Source organism: Hyaena hyaena, unplaced genomic scaffold, assembly GCF_003009895.1.
Source record: "Hyaena hyaena isolate Hyena2069 unplaced genomic scaffold, ASM300989v1 scaffold_5, whole genome shotgun sequence".
Classification (NCBI taxonomy): domain Eukaryota; kingdom Metazoa; phylum Chordata; class Mammalia; order Carnivora; family Hyaenidae; genus Hyaena; species Hyaena hyaena.
Window position 1 is genome coordinate 4608290 of NW_024080637.1, and position 15987 is coordinate 4624276.

The 15987-nt window shown below is 47.3% G+C and overlaps 1 protein-coding gene across 2 annotated transcripts in view; it reads left to right on the plus strand.

The window, feature by feature from the left end:
- The window catches only part of PLPP3 (phospholipid phosphatase 3), an 84501-nt gene extending 71592 nt beyond the window's left edge, over positions 1–12909 (plus strand). For both annotated transcript variants that reach the window (XM_039237935.1, XM_039237945.1), the window contains exon 6: positions 10956–12909. In XM_039237935.1, the coding sequence (XP_039093866.1) occupies positions 10956–11081 (126 nt within the window). In that variant the 3' untranslated portion in view covers positions 11082–12909. The remainder of the gene's footprint in view (positions 1–10955) is intronic.
- Positions 12910–15987: the final 3078 nt, after the last annotated feature.

Below are 15987 nucleotides of genomic sequence, written 5' to 3' on the forward strand. Positions count from 1 at the left end.
ATCCTAGTTAGGGTCTCCTGCACCCCCAGTTTTAAAAAGTACGGAGATCCATCATAGCCTGCCTCTTTCATACCCTAGAGCACTCTCCATGGGCAATGAGATGGTCTCTGGAAGAGCCAGGGTTTATTTTCAAGAAGGGAAACGAGGTGTCTGACTTTTGTCCTGTTTAGCTCTGGCTGACTAGCTCAGGAGAGGAAGTTGGATACGAGCATTTATAAAGCCCCTACTCTGTGCCGACACCATTCCGGATCCTTTACCCACGGTCGACGGCTGCTCCTGGGTGCTCCCTGACTCGAAAGCCGTGCCCTCTGCACTTGGCAAGGAAGGATGGTCACTGGGGCTGAAGGCCAGCCAGAGTTAACCCGAGACGGAACAGCACACACCACACAAATTTATTCTCTGGTCGTTCTTGAGTTTGGAATTACAAAATATGTCTCGCTGGGTTAAGATCAAGGTGTTGGTGGGCTGCGTTCCTTCTGGAAGTTGCCTGCGTTCTTTAGCCCCTGACCCCTTCCTTCCTCCCTCTTCAGGTCTTTCTTTCCTTCTCTCTAGCTTCTGCTTCTGTCACTGTGTCTCCCTCTGTGATTCTGATTCTCCTGCCTCTGTCTTCTGAGGGCTCTGACGATTCCACTGAGTCTGCCTGGTAACCAGGGGAATCTCCCCATCTCGAGGCCTTCAGCTTCCTCCCATCTGCAAAGTTGGCTTGGCCACAGAAGGGAACATGTTTGCAGGTTGCAGGGATTAGGACACGGACGTCTTTGGGGGGCATTGTTTAGTCTACCACGCTTTTCCCTCCGTCTTCCTCGAAGACAGGGTTGTCTGACTTTCTCCTCTTGTTCCCATGGCACTTTTCATGGTTTTCTGCTGTGGCCTTCCTCCTGGTTTGGTAGAAGCTGCCTGCTCAAATGTCTGTCTCCCGAACCAGGCCGCCAGTGCCTTGGTAGCAGAATGCTATGGCTTCACCTTCCGGTTCTTCGTCATTCTCAGGCCTTAGGGCAGTGCCTGGCATGCTGGGTGCTTGGTTAGCATTGAAAGAGTGCATGTGAGGAGTGAACTTGTGACCTCAGGCGAGATACTTCCCCTCTGAGCCTCGTTTCCTCATCCTGTGAATGGACCTTGGAGTCCTGGTAGCTCTGGAACCTTCTCCCACAGAGGTTCAGAGACACAGCCGACTTTGTAGTAACTAAACTACCTGCCTTCTCAGATGGAACCGTCTTCCTGCATTGCCCACGAAGATGGCCAGTTTGGGGGGACTGGGACTTGTCTTTAAGTCCCAGTGGGTGCTGTGCATCACCCTAGGATGTTGGCTGAGTCACGGCAGAGCCTTGGGCAACAGGCCCTGACAGCTTAGTGCTTTTACCCAGGTCTGTTGAGAGTAAATCTTGTCACAGCAAGCAGATGTGTCTAGACAGAAACCACATGCCAAGCAGGAGCAGATTCGATTTCCTTCCCCACTGGTCACTGGTTTAACCTTTCCAGAGAGGGAAGATGATGGCACTCACCACAAACAGAAAAACCTAGGTGGCATCATGGACCAAACATGAAGATAGGGGCACGTGGGGTCAGATAGGCCCGGGCACTGACGTAGTCTTCACACGTGTGGCTGAGATAGAGACACCAAGAGGCAAATGGACAGACCCAGCAGTACCCAGACACATAGACGTCCGTCCTCACCGCTCAGAACCAGAGAAACAGACAGGCAAGCCAATGCAAACACAGGCACATACTGACCTTCGCAGTGTTCCTCCTGCCTACACACACACACACACACACACACACACACACACACACACGCCCACACACACACACACACAGTCAGCCCTATCAAGATATGAGCCCTGCAGCTGGGCTCAGCAGACCCACCCCCTGGAGTAACCCAGGGACTCCGACGAAGTGACAAACATCAGTTCATTTCCTGTCTGGTGACAACTTGCCTATCTGGTCACCTCCTCGCTGACCCACTAGCAGATGGCAAATGATGGGGCCCTGGGATGGGTCAGGGCAGGGCCAGGCCGCCATTGCTGTGGATTCAGCAGAGGAAGCAGCTGTTCTCGAATGTCATAAACACACAGCAGAGCCTTTCCTGGTTTTCCTCTTCCCCGGGGGTATAGCTCAGCTAGCAGTCACTCTTTTGTGTGCTGCTGTCTTCCTCCAGGATGTAGGGAAGGGAGAGGGCGTTCTTTGTCTCTGTCCCAGTGCGGTGACCTTGGGAGAAGAGACCAGCAAGAACGCAAGTGTGAAGAACTTGGTGATGACACCCCTCGAGAGGAAACGGGTGCAGAGAGAGTGTGACACACCGAAGGACACACAGTGGCAAAGTTGGGACCAGATCCTGGCTCTCAGTTCTCTCTCATAGGACTAAAACCATGAACTCTAAACATGCTTGGTTTATGTGAGATCTCTTCCTTCTCGAATGGAAGATTCCCATCTATTCCACTGAATTGACTGCACTGTTGCCTGGGCACAGGAATGTAGATGAAATGACCTTGCAAGTCTTTTCCGGCCCTGCAAAAGTCTAGTTCTTTGCCCAGGAGGCCCTGGGGCTGACCTTGTCTCCTCAGGGCCCCCACTTTGCAGAGGGTGAGGGTGTCAGGACTGTGGATTTGGAAAAGAGAAGGAAACAAGGTCTGGAGACAAACTTGGTCCCAACAGATGATGAATGTATCCTCCATCCTCTGCAGTGTCCTTCTAGAATCTTTTCCTCTTTTCTCATTCCACTGCTGAGATGAATGAGATGAGTGATGAGTCAGAGACTCCTAAGGGAGTCCCACTAGCCACCTGCTAATTAGGCATATTGGCATGTCACTTCTTCTCACCCACTTTTCCCCATCGTGGGGCGTGGGGATGATAATACATCCCACCATCTTTGGATTGAGGAATCAACAAATAAAAGATGCTCATGCTTGCCACATGCAACATATCAATTTCATGTGTATCATGGGGGAAGTACTAAACTTTGTTTTAAAGATTTGGAGCTAAAAAGAGTTGGCCCTAAAAGAGTTTTAGTGCAGGAGCTTCCCCAGACTTGACCATGATCCATAATAATAAATACATTTTCCAGGCCACCTGGGTGGCTCGACTGGTTAGGCATCTGACTCTGGATTTTGGTTCAGGTCATGATCTCATGATTGGTGAGATAGAGCCCGTGTTGGACTCTGTGCAAGCAGCACAGAGCCTGCAGCCTGCTTGGGTGTCTCTCTCTCTCTCTCTCTCTCTCTCTCAAAATAAATAAATAAACTTTATATTTTCCATTATAACCCAATAGAAGCACCCACACATAACTGGAACATTTCTCAAAATAAGACTTACCCTTACTGTGTGTGGTACATTCTAATTTTCATGCAACCTTTAAAACTGCTGGTAGTGACCACCCAGTAAATGGATTTTGTAACTTTCTAAGGACTTGTGACATGTGGCTTGAAAAACACTGATATAGTGGGGACAAAGAGCCGGGGGGAGGGGGGGGAACATAAGAGAAGGGATGGTTAGTTCTTTCTGAGGGCATTGGAAGGCCAGAAAGAATTCCTAGAGGAGATGGAGGCCTGATGAGTGGACGTATTTTTTACGAGCTACAAAAGGGAAGGAAAGGCATCTTACACAGAAGGAAAGTTGCAGAGACATGGGGGTGGGTGAGAACATGGAAACCCAGTGTGTCTTCTGATCCTAGAAAGCTTCAAAATGTAGGACTTCTGGATGTAGGGGCCCCTGCCTTTTTCCCAGCCTCTGTCATCCGTGAGCATCATGTTCCTGGAACCCGGATACTGGTAGGTCTAGCACCCGACTAACTGAGCTTGGCGCTGTGACCCTCCTTCCCAGAAACCCTCCTTTGTCATAGCCTAGAAGTGCCTTCCCGGAAGGGCCCTAGGCAGGCGCAGATCCCTGTTCTCCTCCAGAATTGCCCCAACTCTGCTCTTCTGTTCCAAACCTTCCTTGCTTTTGTGGGACTGACTTCCCCCATGTCCCTCAGTAGCAGTGATGGCCATGAATGATGGTAACTGAGATAGGATTTGAATAGCTTGACATCGGTCAGAAGTGTTTTCACGTGAATTCTCCCACTGAAGCCTGACAATAACTATGGGAAGGAGAATTTTTAAATAGTGCTTGCATACAAATACAGAGAAGATCCGTCATCTGAAGTTACAAACCTCTTCATCTGGTATAAATTCAAGCCCCAACCAGAGTGTGACTTAGTCCGAGGTCACACAGCAGGAGCAATTTTGGTACCAGATCCTGCTGCCTGACTCCTAGTGTGACTCCACCCCATCACGTTCCCTCTCAGATATACCAGGAAACCATTCAACAGAGACCCTGGCAAGTTCCCGGTGTCAAAAGCCACTGAAAGCCCTTTTCTGAGGTCAGAAAGTGATGATTGCAATTGAGTAACTCTCATTGAGTCAAAAGACAGGGCCGCCAAAGATGGCCTTTCCTTAGACAGCACTTACTATACTTGGGGCACGAGGGTGAGCCAGGTCCCAAGGTTTTCTCCTGCAAAGAAAATGATTCCTTAATCTATGAGATTGTTTATTATGGTAGAGCAGGATGCCAAAAGGAAACCCTGAAGCCAAGGCCTGGGGGTGTCTGCAAAAGGAACAGCACAGGGGCGCCTGGCTGGCTCAGTCAGTGGAGTATCAGACTCTTGATCTCGGGGTTGTGGGTTTGAGCCCCACATTGGGTGTGGAGATTACTTAAAAATAAAATCTTAAAAAAAAAAAAAAAAGAGGAGCAGCACATGGACTATATCCTCACATGGGGATAAATTAGAATTTGTTGAGGCCTACGGTTGCTGGGCTCTGAGTAGCTCATGCACTTGAACAGCCCACAGTCTAAAGCGGAAATGTGGCATAGCATTACGCCTTGAAGCCTATGCCTAGTGCTAAGATGGAAGGTCATTGAAAGTTGAATGTGGGTAGGGGCCCCCTGGGTGGCTCAGTCAGGTGAGTGTCCCGTCAGTGTTGGTTGTGGCTCAGGGCATGATCTCACAGTTGTGAGATTGAGCCCTGTGTCAGGCTCTCCACTGACAGCATGAAGCCTGCGTGGGATTCTCTCTCCCCTTTTCTCTCTCGCCCCTTCCCTGTTCACACTGTCTCTCTCAAAATAAATAAACTTAAAAGAGTTGAGTGTGGGTAGCAAAGAGAAAATACAGACAATTCCAGGAAGGTATCCTGAAACCCAGTGCACAGAGGAGCTGCTCTCAAAGCAATTGCAAGATGTGCAGCCATTAAAAGGCAGATCTAGTGAGACCTATCTCCATAGGGTGCTCACTGATGGTTCTCCTAACTTTATTCTGTATAACAGACTAAAATAGGGGTTTTTAAATACAGATTCCAGACCACACTTCCCGTAGGTCTTGGGTGGGCCCAGGAATCTGCTTTTTCAAGAGGCAGCCAGCTGATTCTGAAATAGATCATCTGAGGATTACACTTGGAGAAATACCAGAATAGACAACCCTCCATTTTCTTCTGGTTGTAAGATTCCAACACTCTTTTCCTTTAATATTTATCTCCACTGGGCTGGCATCTAAGCTCAATAGGGGCTTATAAAAATCCTCGATGTATGAAGAGGTGATTCCCATTTTCAGGGAGTTGAAACACTCAAGGACTCCAGAAACGTTTAAAGAACAGTTTTGTTGTCATAATCTACCCTTAAGGAAGTGACCCTCAGAATTTGCTGACGTGGCCATTTGCAGCCAAATGGGAGTGGAGACCTGGCTACCGACCAGACTTCTTTCTGGCTGGCTTGGTTCTTACTGAGCTCCAGCCAGGCGGTACCCAGCAGGGCTGGACCGCCTCTGCTCCAGGGGGCTGGCATCTCTGGGGCCAGCGAGTGCTGGCAACAGGACATCAAAGGCATCTTCCTTCTTGATTGTGCTGACTCATTCCCCAAAATAGCCTCAGAAATTATAGGACTTTGAGATCAGATTCTATCTGTCCTGTGGAAAACTCCTACCTGCGTATGATCTTCCTGTCTGGCTTGACTTTTCACCTATTGACTTATATTCTTAATCATCCTTCTCCCTTCCCCGCCACCCCCCCCCCCTCGCTCTCCTTTTCCTTTTTTCTAGTTCCTTCTCTTGTTTTTTGTCTTCCTGCACAAGGGGCAGGGGCAGAGAAATGATGTGTAGGTAGGCACTGAACTCATGAGCCAGTGACCATGGCTCCCATTTATTAACCTTTCACTGGTGGCACATTGTCACACTTGTGCCTTTTGCTACATCACATCCTTAGAGTAACCCTCTGAGGTGGGTACTGTGTCCCTCATTTAGGGATTTTACTGAAAATGGCAAAGGTTGGATTTGAAGACAAGTCTCTTGCTCTTGTGGGCAGAGCTCTTTGCCAGTGCTGCACGTGCTGAATGGGGAGGGGGAGAGGGTGACGCAGTGGTAGGGTGAGGATGGCGGCTCCCTGTACGCTTCTTACCTCCTCTTTAGAGTGAATGGGGTTCCTCAGCCTGGGGTTGCCTTGTTTGTAGTGAAGGACTCCACTGTCCTGAGGGCTTGGGTCCATCAAGGCATCTTGCACACTCAGGTCATAGAATAGCCTGTCATTTTGACTCAGATGAAGGCCAGAACCACTTCCCCAAGGTACTATCAGAGGGACCCCAAATATTAGAAGGCAGAGAAAACCAGAGCTAGATTTTTTTCCCCTGGCACAGTTACCCAAGCCTTAAGAGTTCTGGGGGGAATAAGGGCAAAGATTTCTAGAGTGAAATGCAGAATTAGAAAGGAAAGCATTGCCTTCCCTGCACACCTGTCCACCTACACACATATATACCCATTCTGTCAACTCTATCCACTGCAGTCTGCTTTCCACATTCCAGAAATCTGTCTCTTCTTCATCTTCACGGCTTGGTGACAGTGAGGGACTCCTCCTGTCCTGGATTCTGCGGGTCCTGACTTGGTACACTTGCCTTCGGGTTCTCCATTCCCCTTCTGACTCCTTCTGCATCTTAGATACAGTCTTCTTAACATGCTACTTCCCTGCTACAGCCTTGACAGTGTCTCCTAAAGCCAAGAGGATAAGGTCCGAATTCCTTAACATGTCCTAGGAGGCTTCTCAGGACCTTCTCAGGCCCTCTCCTTTCCAGCCTTACTGGCTGCGCGGCCCCAGCCATGCTGAGAGCTCCCTGCAGTCCTGAACATGCTGTTCTCTCTTACTCCTGTGCCTTTGCATGCGTTGCTTCTCTGCCTAGAACAACATTCCTGGCATTCACCACCTGGTGAACTCCTACTGAGCTAAGCTCGAATACACCTCCTTTGGGGGAAGCCTTCTAAACCCCCCCCCACCCTCCACTTCAGTCTGGGTTAGCTGCTTCTTCAACCCCCCTGGCTCCCCTCTATCATGATCTTTAAAACACTATCTTGTAGCTACCTATTTGCTTGGATCTCTCCCTTATTGCCCTGTGAGCTTTCGGAGGGCAAAGGACTCCTAGGTATCTTTATCTTTATAATCTCAGGGCTTGTCACAGAGCAGATGTTCAATACGCGTTACTGGTTGCATTAAAAAAAAATTACTTTATAAAACTCAAAGAATCGGAGAGATGGAATTGAAAGCAAAAGCTCAGGGCGGTTTAAACAAGAACTTTTCTTGGTGCCTAGGGCATAGATTTCCGGCTCTCACGGACACTGTGTTTATTATCTCTTGTGCTCTCTTCTCACAGCAGAGATGTGTGGAAGTGGGGCTGTGGGCTGGGAGTGGTTCCCTGGACATGAGATAGCTACCTAATTTGTATAGACCCTTCCCCGCCTTTGCCTCTGCGTTTTCTTTTTGGGTGGAGATCACCTTCTGCAGGAAATGGAACTGCTCGGAGCAAGGTTTTCACTTCTGCTAGTCCTTTTTGTGCTCTGCTGTTCAAGTGTTAGAAAGACCGAACCCTTTTTGAGTCCTGGATCAAACAGGATCGAGTTTCATGATCCCAAAAAAGTGTTTGTGTAAGCTCAAGCCACGCTGAAAGTGAAATGCAGCTTAAAGGGGGGGGTTCTGCTGGACCTGACTCAACTTTTCATCTTGCCGCCTGGCCACGTATATGCAGTGTACTAGTGTGTGGTTCGCCCAAAGTCTGGGGGATTTGTGTATGCTGATAAGACCCAAGGCCAGAGTGCTTGCTTCCAGTAGAGAGGAGTTTAGAAATTCAACAAGAATTTTTTTTAAGTTTATTTATTTTGAGAGAGAGAGAAAGAGAACGAGCAGGGGAGGGACAGAGAGAGGGAAAGAGACAGACAGAACCCCAAGCATGGACATAGGGCTCAAACCCAATGAACTATGAGATCATGACCTTGAGCTGAGATCAAGAGTCAGATGCTTAACCGACTGAGCCACCCAGGCACCCCCTCAACAACAAACATATATTGAGCTCCTCATGTGGACAAGGCTCAGTGCTAAATGTTGTGGGTGATGTAGGTGTTGTGGGTGATCATTAGGGCCACAGTTCCATCCCCGAGAAGCCTCCCATCTAGAAGGACAGGCTGACAAGCAAGACTTGGGAGGCTTACAGTAGACCATTAGGTCATTACTTTGGGACTCAGAGCCTTGCAGAGGGGAATGTCTTTTATTGAACTGTGTACCAGACACAGGTTTAAGTCTCCTCAAGTACATTCTTGCCTTTAACTTCCATATTATCCCTTCTTGCAGCTGGGAAACGGAAACTCTAATATGCAGTAGATAATGAGCTCAACAAATTAACCTGGGAAATAAGCCAGTAGATTAAGGTGGTGTCACATACTCTAAGGGAAGATGTTTCTTGGCAGATAGGGGTTCATCCCATGCTACATTTGCCTTTGGCAGGTGGGATGAAGCTGGGAGAAAGATCTTTAAGAAATAAGAGCAAGGAGAGCCCTTATTTGCTGCGGACGCCTGCTGGGCAGGAATAAGTGCAATTGAGAGCCAGCCATGGAGGGCGTGATTGAAGCCTTCCTCTAAAACAAAGTAAAGATGGAAGGAGAGGGTAATTTTCAGGTAGAGATGGGGATACTGGCTCTGCACCTGTTAGAGAAGGGTTGAAAAGTGTAATTACTTCCACATTTAACTTCAGTCATGGTCGTCAGTATTTCCTTATATAGGAAGCACTTGAAAGTCCCTTCTCTGACCACATGTAAAGGATTCCCAGCCAGGGGGCCTAGTACCTCCTGGCAGGGTTGGGTACACATCTTTCCTTTCCTGGTTCTCAGGTTTGGCCCTGGCTAGGAGCCAGGAGTCCTCACTGTTCACACATCCTTGGAAAAGAAAAGGGACAGAAGTCTTAATTTTTTTTATTTGCAAAATGGTACATACTATAACACTTGGACTGTAAATGTATTAAAATGTTAACGTTTCTTGGCAAGATTTCACTTTCTGATAATAGCACAGAAACATCCCAGCCATCTTTTCTTATTTATTGCTTTTTTATAAATAATTAATAATCAAACCTTTGAGTAGGTGATGTATAGAATGGCTACAAAATTCAAAAGGTGTCAGGGTTTTGTAGCGGCCGGTAAGTCTCTGTTTTCTGTTTCTGGTCCCTTGATCTCATGGGTAATCAGCACCCCCGGTTTCTGGCTGTGCTTTCTGAGCCACTTGGTTGATTGCTGTCTGACTACAGAAAGGACATTATGGGAGTTGGTTCAACAGGTGGTCCACGGAGCGATCCGTGGATCCTTGATGCATGATCCAAGGGTCAGAGGATCGAGCCCCACATCTGGCTCCACACTGAGTGTGGAGCTTGGTTGGGGTTTTCTCTGTCTTCCTCTGCTCCTCTCCTCAGCTCATTCTCTCTCTCAAATAAAAAAGAAAGAAAGAAAGAAAGAAAGGAAGGAAGGAAGGAAGGAAGGAAGGAAGGAAGGAAAGAAAGAAAGAAAGAAAGAAAGAAAGAAAGAAAGAAAGAAAGAAAGAAAGAAAGAAAGAAAGAAAGAAAGAAAGAAAGAAAAATAGCTCTTTAGCCTCTACCGTGTCCAAAATGAAGTCACAGTGCCATCGTTATTGGTGAGTGCGTGACCTGTGGCAGGACAAGGATTTCCACTCCAGAAAACTGCTAGGCACAGGAAATTTGGAGGTGCTCTAGTCTCCATTTCAAAACTCTGCCATGTGTTTCCAATTAAATAACACGACCGATAACTACCTCTTATGGTTACTCAATACAAAGTCCTATTGCTGAATGGCCTAAGTGGGTGTCTGTGTATTTATTTAGCCATGTAATACGAAGCATAGATTTTCTGTACTCCACTAACTCATCAGGTTCTTGGATCCGTCATCGGAAGCCAGTCGAGACAGGAGCTACGCCTGAGCCATCATTGTACCTTTGCAAGTTGGGTGTCCGTAATGTTCCTCAGAGATTCTAAGACCGGGTGAGGTCTCGTGCTCACAAGGAGGAAGGACTTTGGGAAAGAGCAATAGGACTTTGCATTGACCTCTCCTCCGGGTTAGTTGCTGACTCCCTCAGCAACAAAACCCCAGCTTCTGCACCCCCATCAAATTGTTGAGATCCGGACTTTCAGGAAAACATGGTCACAACGGCTTCCTTCTCCACTCCTGCTGATAGGAATTCATGTTGGCTGATCTCTTGTGGTTACACCCTAGATTTCTTTGTGAGGAAAGGGAAAGTAGCGTAGATTAATGAGCGTGACTAATTATGACTTGCTTCCTTACGTAGGAATTTAGTTTTCATTGCTGTTCATTTGCCTTGAGAAAGAAGGAAGTAGCATTTTGGATATGAAGCACTGGACTGAGAGTCCAGAGAGCAGAATTCTACTCCCCGCATGTCTGTGCAAGCTGAAGCATGTCACTGTCCTTCTCTGGACTTCAGTTTCCCTGTCTATATAACACAAGTTGGTGTCTATATAATCTCTCTAGGATCCTTTCCTCGTCAGAGATCTATGGTTCAGGGTCCCCTTTTCCCAAATTATGTACCCCTATGACCTTCCCTTTGCCTGTCCCCAGACCTTAGATGCCAGTTATTAATTTGGATGTCTGATTTTGTGCTTCTAGGTTTTCTTTGTGTCCGACCTCTTCAAGACCAAGACGACCCTCTCGCTGCCTCCCCCTGCTCTCCGGAAGGACATCCTTTCGCCTGTGGACATTATCGACAGGAACAATCACCACAACATGGTGTAGCTGCCGCCCACCTCCTGAGCTGTTTTATAAAATGACTGCTGACAGCAAGCTCTTGCTGCTCTCCAATCTCATCAGACAGTAGAATGTAGGGAAAAACTTTTTGCCCAACTGATTTTAAAAAGGAAAAAAAAAAAGTCTTACTTTGTGGCCTTCCAAAATAGGTAGGATTCACCTATGTGGAAACAACAGGAAACTAACACCAAGTGCCGAAATCCTGGATGTGCAATTGGTCTAAGTGTTCATGTTCTAGTGAACACGGGCTTGTTCTGGAACAGACACTAAAATGATTTGAGTAGAGTCTGCCAGTCACACTTGTGACTCGAGGAACCCCAGGCCTGTGAGAAAAGATCAAATTCATGTTGTAGCACACAATGCCAGAAGTAGCACTGAATCAAGACAGCAGCCACTGGGGGGGCTCCCGTCTCGTGTCTCTCGGTCCACACCACTCTAATCTGTGCTGTGCCTTTGGTTCGGGAAGTTCGGTTCTGTTCTGTTCAATATAAGGGCAGAGCAGGTGTGCCGAGTGAGGCCATGAGATCCTGAATCCAGATTCCCAGTCCTGAGGCCTTTCTCCCTCACTCCCCCAGCCCACAGGCCAGCAGCCACGGCCCCTCACTTTAGCAATTAGGAGACTCTTTGTGGATGAGTGAGTTTCACAAATAGCACAATTTCAAAAGAGATAGAGGGTGCTGGCCCTCGTTTGTCTTCTTTGGCCGCATCATCCTGCGATGCGAGGACTTCAGCTGCAGGAAGCCCCTGTTGTGTTCACCAGTCACCCGGCACCTGCACGCTCTTGGTCATAGTGAGCTTTGGTCACTGCTTTCTCCCTGGAAGTCCTTGCTGTGTGCCCATGGGGGGGGGGGCATCTCCCGGGAGGGTCCCGACACCAGCAAAGGCGTGCTCTGCCGCCAGCTGACGGGAAGCAGCCTTACGTACAAGAGATGGAGCGAAGGGGCAAGGTGAAAAACTCACCAACCTTTCGGCGGCTACTCAAAGTCAGAATGAGCCAGAGCGGCAGATGGCCCCGTGCCTGAGAGGCCGCCCTTCCAGATCTCGGAGCGACGAGCCGCTCTGTGGGGGCTGCTCTTGCGGAGCTCTGTAAAGCACTATTGTCTTGGGGTTGATCTCTAGGGCAGTTCTTGGTAGGTTCTGCTGGGCAGAACACATGGGTTCAATCTCCGTAGAGTTCTTCTCATCCTCTGTCCGTAAGTGTCCTTCCAGGCAAGGTCCCACGCTGGGCGGTAGACAGGGGTCCTTTCTACTGAACCTTCGAGGAGAGGAGGAAGGAAGAAATACTTTCAGATCACGGATGCAGACCTTTCTAAGGGCTAAATGTAACCACATGGATCAAGCACATGTACGTCCTTACTCCAGAAGCCGTCCTTTTCATTTCCACTTCTAGCAAGCTATGATTTTTATATATAAATATTATATAAATAATGTATAAAACATTAAAAGTTAACTATGTAAGATATTATTTCTGAAACAATTTTAGCTACATCCACTATGATTATAAATTGTGTCTCGACCTGTGTTATTTACATTAGCTGCTTAAAAAAGCATGGAGTTAATTTTTTTTAATATCAACTAAAATATCGTAGTTCTGTGGTAGACATTGTTTTATAATGAAAGAAATAACTGCAACTAGAGAAAACTGTATAAAAACATTAAAGTGTCAGTATTTTTGTAAGGTTCCATTTTGTAAAGAGAATAATATTCAAAGACTTTTGTAGAATACAAAGTGAAAACTTGTATCTGCGAAACTATACTTGTATTAAATGTGCTTTTTAAATAAAAGCTCATAACACAACTAAAGAAGGAGTTGGAATCCTGAAATGTGTGAGGGTGTTTGTGTACAGTAGGAGGCGAGCTATCTGAGCTCTTTGGGCTAGCTTCACCTCAGGGCACCACTTCCTCATCTTTCCAGTGGGAAATATGGTGGCCATAGCTCCCTTGGCTGCTCTTTCATCTCTGAAAGCCTGTTTGCCCAGGGAGACTCTGGCTCTGCTCTGTCTCAGGCTCTTCTAAAGAGCTTTTGTATTCTAAAGGGGTTTTGTCAAGGAGGGAGGAGCTAGTGGGTCCCCCAAAGGCAGATAAGAAGCAGGGCTCCTGATAAGGTGTGCTTGGGGAGCTCCCAAGGGAGTCCTTTACACATTAAAAGAAGGAGAGTGGAGGGTGCTCCCCGGAGAATGGCAGTTGGCCCTTGCTTTCTCTCCCTGGGTCTCCACAGCCTGGAGGAAGAGGGGAAGCTGGAAATTTCACACTCATTGAGCACCTGGGTGCCAGGCACTTCTACCTGTTTGTCACTTTTAATCCTTATGGTAGTTCTTATTTTGAGAAATGAGGGATTGAAAGGAACCCAAAGATGAAACAACCTGTCTGAGATCCTGGAAGAGTACATGGCTGGCCAAGACTCATGTTCATTTACTATTGCTGCTGTAACAAGTGACTGTGAACACAGTGGCTTAAAACAGCACAGATTTACTATCTGACAGTTTTGGAGGCTCTGGGGTATAAGCTGTTTCCTGGTCTTTTCCTGCTTCTAGAGGCCATCTGCATCCCTTGGTTTGTGGCCCTTTCTCCATCTTCAAAGCCAGCAGCATTGGGCCAGGTCCTTTCCATTCTGCAGTCTCTGGTTCTCTACTTCTGCTATGTCTTCCACATTCCGGGCTCTGGTGATTAGTTAGACCCACTTTTATTATCCAGGATGCTCTACCTGTGTTAAGGTCAGCTGATTAGCAACCTTCATTCCATCTGCTACTTTAATTCCCCTTTGCCATGTCACATATCACATGCATAGAACCCAGGGATCAGGACATGGATGTCTTGAGGGGTGATCATGCGCCTACCACAGCTGACTCTCCTCTAGGCCTCAAGGAGTCACATCCAGCCCATGTGCAAAATAGATTCACCAGATCCCAACATCCCCCAAAGTCTCAACACATTGCAGCAGCAACTTAAATCCAAAATCTTATCTCAGTCTTAACTCCAGAGTCTCAGATCTCATCATCTAAACTAAATCATCCAAGTCAAGTAAGGATGGGTTTCTGGGTTTACTCCATCCTGAGGCATAATTGCTCTCCATCTGTAAATGTGTAACCCAGGACAGCTCCCAAAATTCAGCGATGGGACAGGCATAGAATAACAGTTACAGACATTCCTGTTCAAAAGAGAAAATGGGAGGAAAAAAAGGAGCCATGGATTCTAAGCAATTTCAAAATTCAAGCAGGCAAACTTCATTTGGTTTCAGGATATGGGGGAATAAAGCCCACGTGGCTCGTGGCTCTTGCCACCAAAGTCACTCAGTCTGCTCTTCACTTCTAGATAAGCCTGCTCAGGCCGTGACACTAGCTCAGCACTTCCTGCCTTTCCCTGCAGGCAGAAATGTACCTTTGGGCCCCAGTATGCAGCTAGGGAGACCCTCAAGGTCAAAGTCCAAATTTTCCCTTCAAATCCACAGGAACAAAGGTCCAGATAGACAGAATAACTTGCTGGGAGAAGGGAAACACGGCAAATTAGAGGAGGGACTGGGAGACCAAGCCCCTGTACTGCTAATCTTCTAGTCTTTCTACCACACCTTTCCAGTAGCACTCAACTGGCAGACTCAACCGGTCTCAAGAAGAAATAATTCCATTTCCTGGAGACTTAAGGAAAATTGGAGCCATGCCATAATACGGGGCAGCTCTGGGATTCAGATCCAAACCACTTCAAGTATTTGTTACCTACTACTAACTCCCTACAGTGTTCTGAGCACTAGTAAACATGTAAGGTAGGATCCTGAAGAAAAGGGACAGGATCTCAGTTTTAAGGAGTTTATAGGCTAGAGGAGAATGTAAAAAATCTAACAATCACACAAGTACGTAATCACGAACTAAGCCATATGTTATGAAGGAAGAGTAGAGGAAGCTATGAGGTGTAGGCAGGGGCTGTCCTATCTGAGGGTGGTTTCCCTAGGAGCTGCCTTGGGCCAAAGCCTGTTTGTATCCCTCCCTGGCTCCAGCAGAACGAATGAAGATCCTGCCAAATGCAGGTCTAGGACAAGAGACAAATGAACAGGTAAATAATTATGGCAGTGTGATGGGGGAGGAGGGGCCTGTATGAAGTGTCCTGGAAACTTAAATGGAATAAATCAGAAAGACTGACACCCTCCATGTGGACCCTCTCCCTACCTTGTGTAAGCACCCCTTCTAGAACATCCAATTCTGGAAAAAAAAAAGCCAGCTTCTGTAAGAATCCTTCCAATGATGATAATCATGCCTTTAACAGCCCTTTGCAGTTTTCAAAGACACTTGAGTGTGCCCAATACCATCTGGATTCTCCACATCTCTTTCTAAATGAAGACATGGAAGGAATGGCCACAGATATCAGAGAAAATGTTAGTAACAGGGAGGCTTTGGTAGTTTTCTTTTGACACTAAAACAGGTTGTAAATAATAATGAATAAGAGAAAGAGAGTAAAGGTCCCTGCTTCGATCCTGGGTTTCAGCAAAGAGCAGACTTCCTTGGGGCACCTGGATGGCTCAGTCGGTTATGCATCCGACTTTGGCTCAGGTCACGATCTCGCAGTTGGTGAGTTCAAGCCCCGTGTTGGGCTTTGTGCTGACAGCTCAGAGCCTGGAGCCTGTTTCAGATTCTGTGTCTCCCTCTCGCTCTCTGCCCCTCCCACACTCATTCTCTCTCTCTGTCTCTCTCAAAAATAAATAAACATTAAAAAATTAAAAAGAGACCAACCCATTTTTATTTATTTATTTATTTTTAATTTTTAATGTTTTATTTATATCTAGGAGAGAGAGAGAGACAGCGCGAGCAGGGGAGGGTCAAAGAGAGGGAGTCACAGACTGAAACAGGCTCCAGGCTCTGAGCTGGCAGTCAGCACAGAGCCCGACGCGGGGCTCGAACCCACGAAC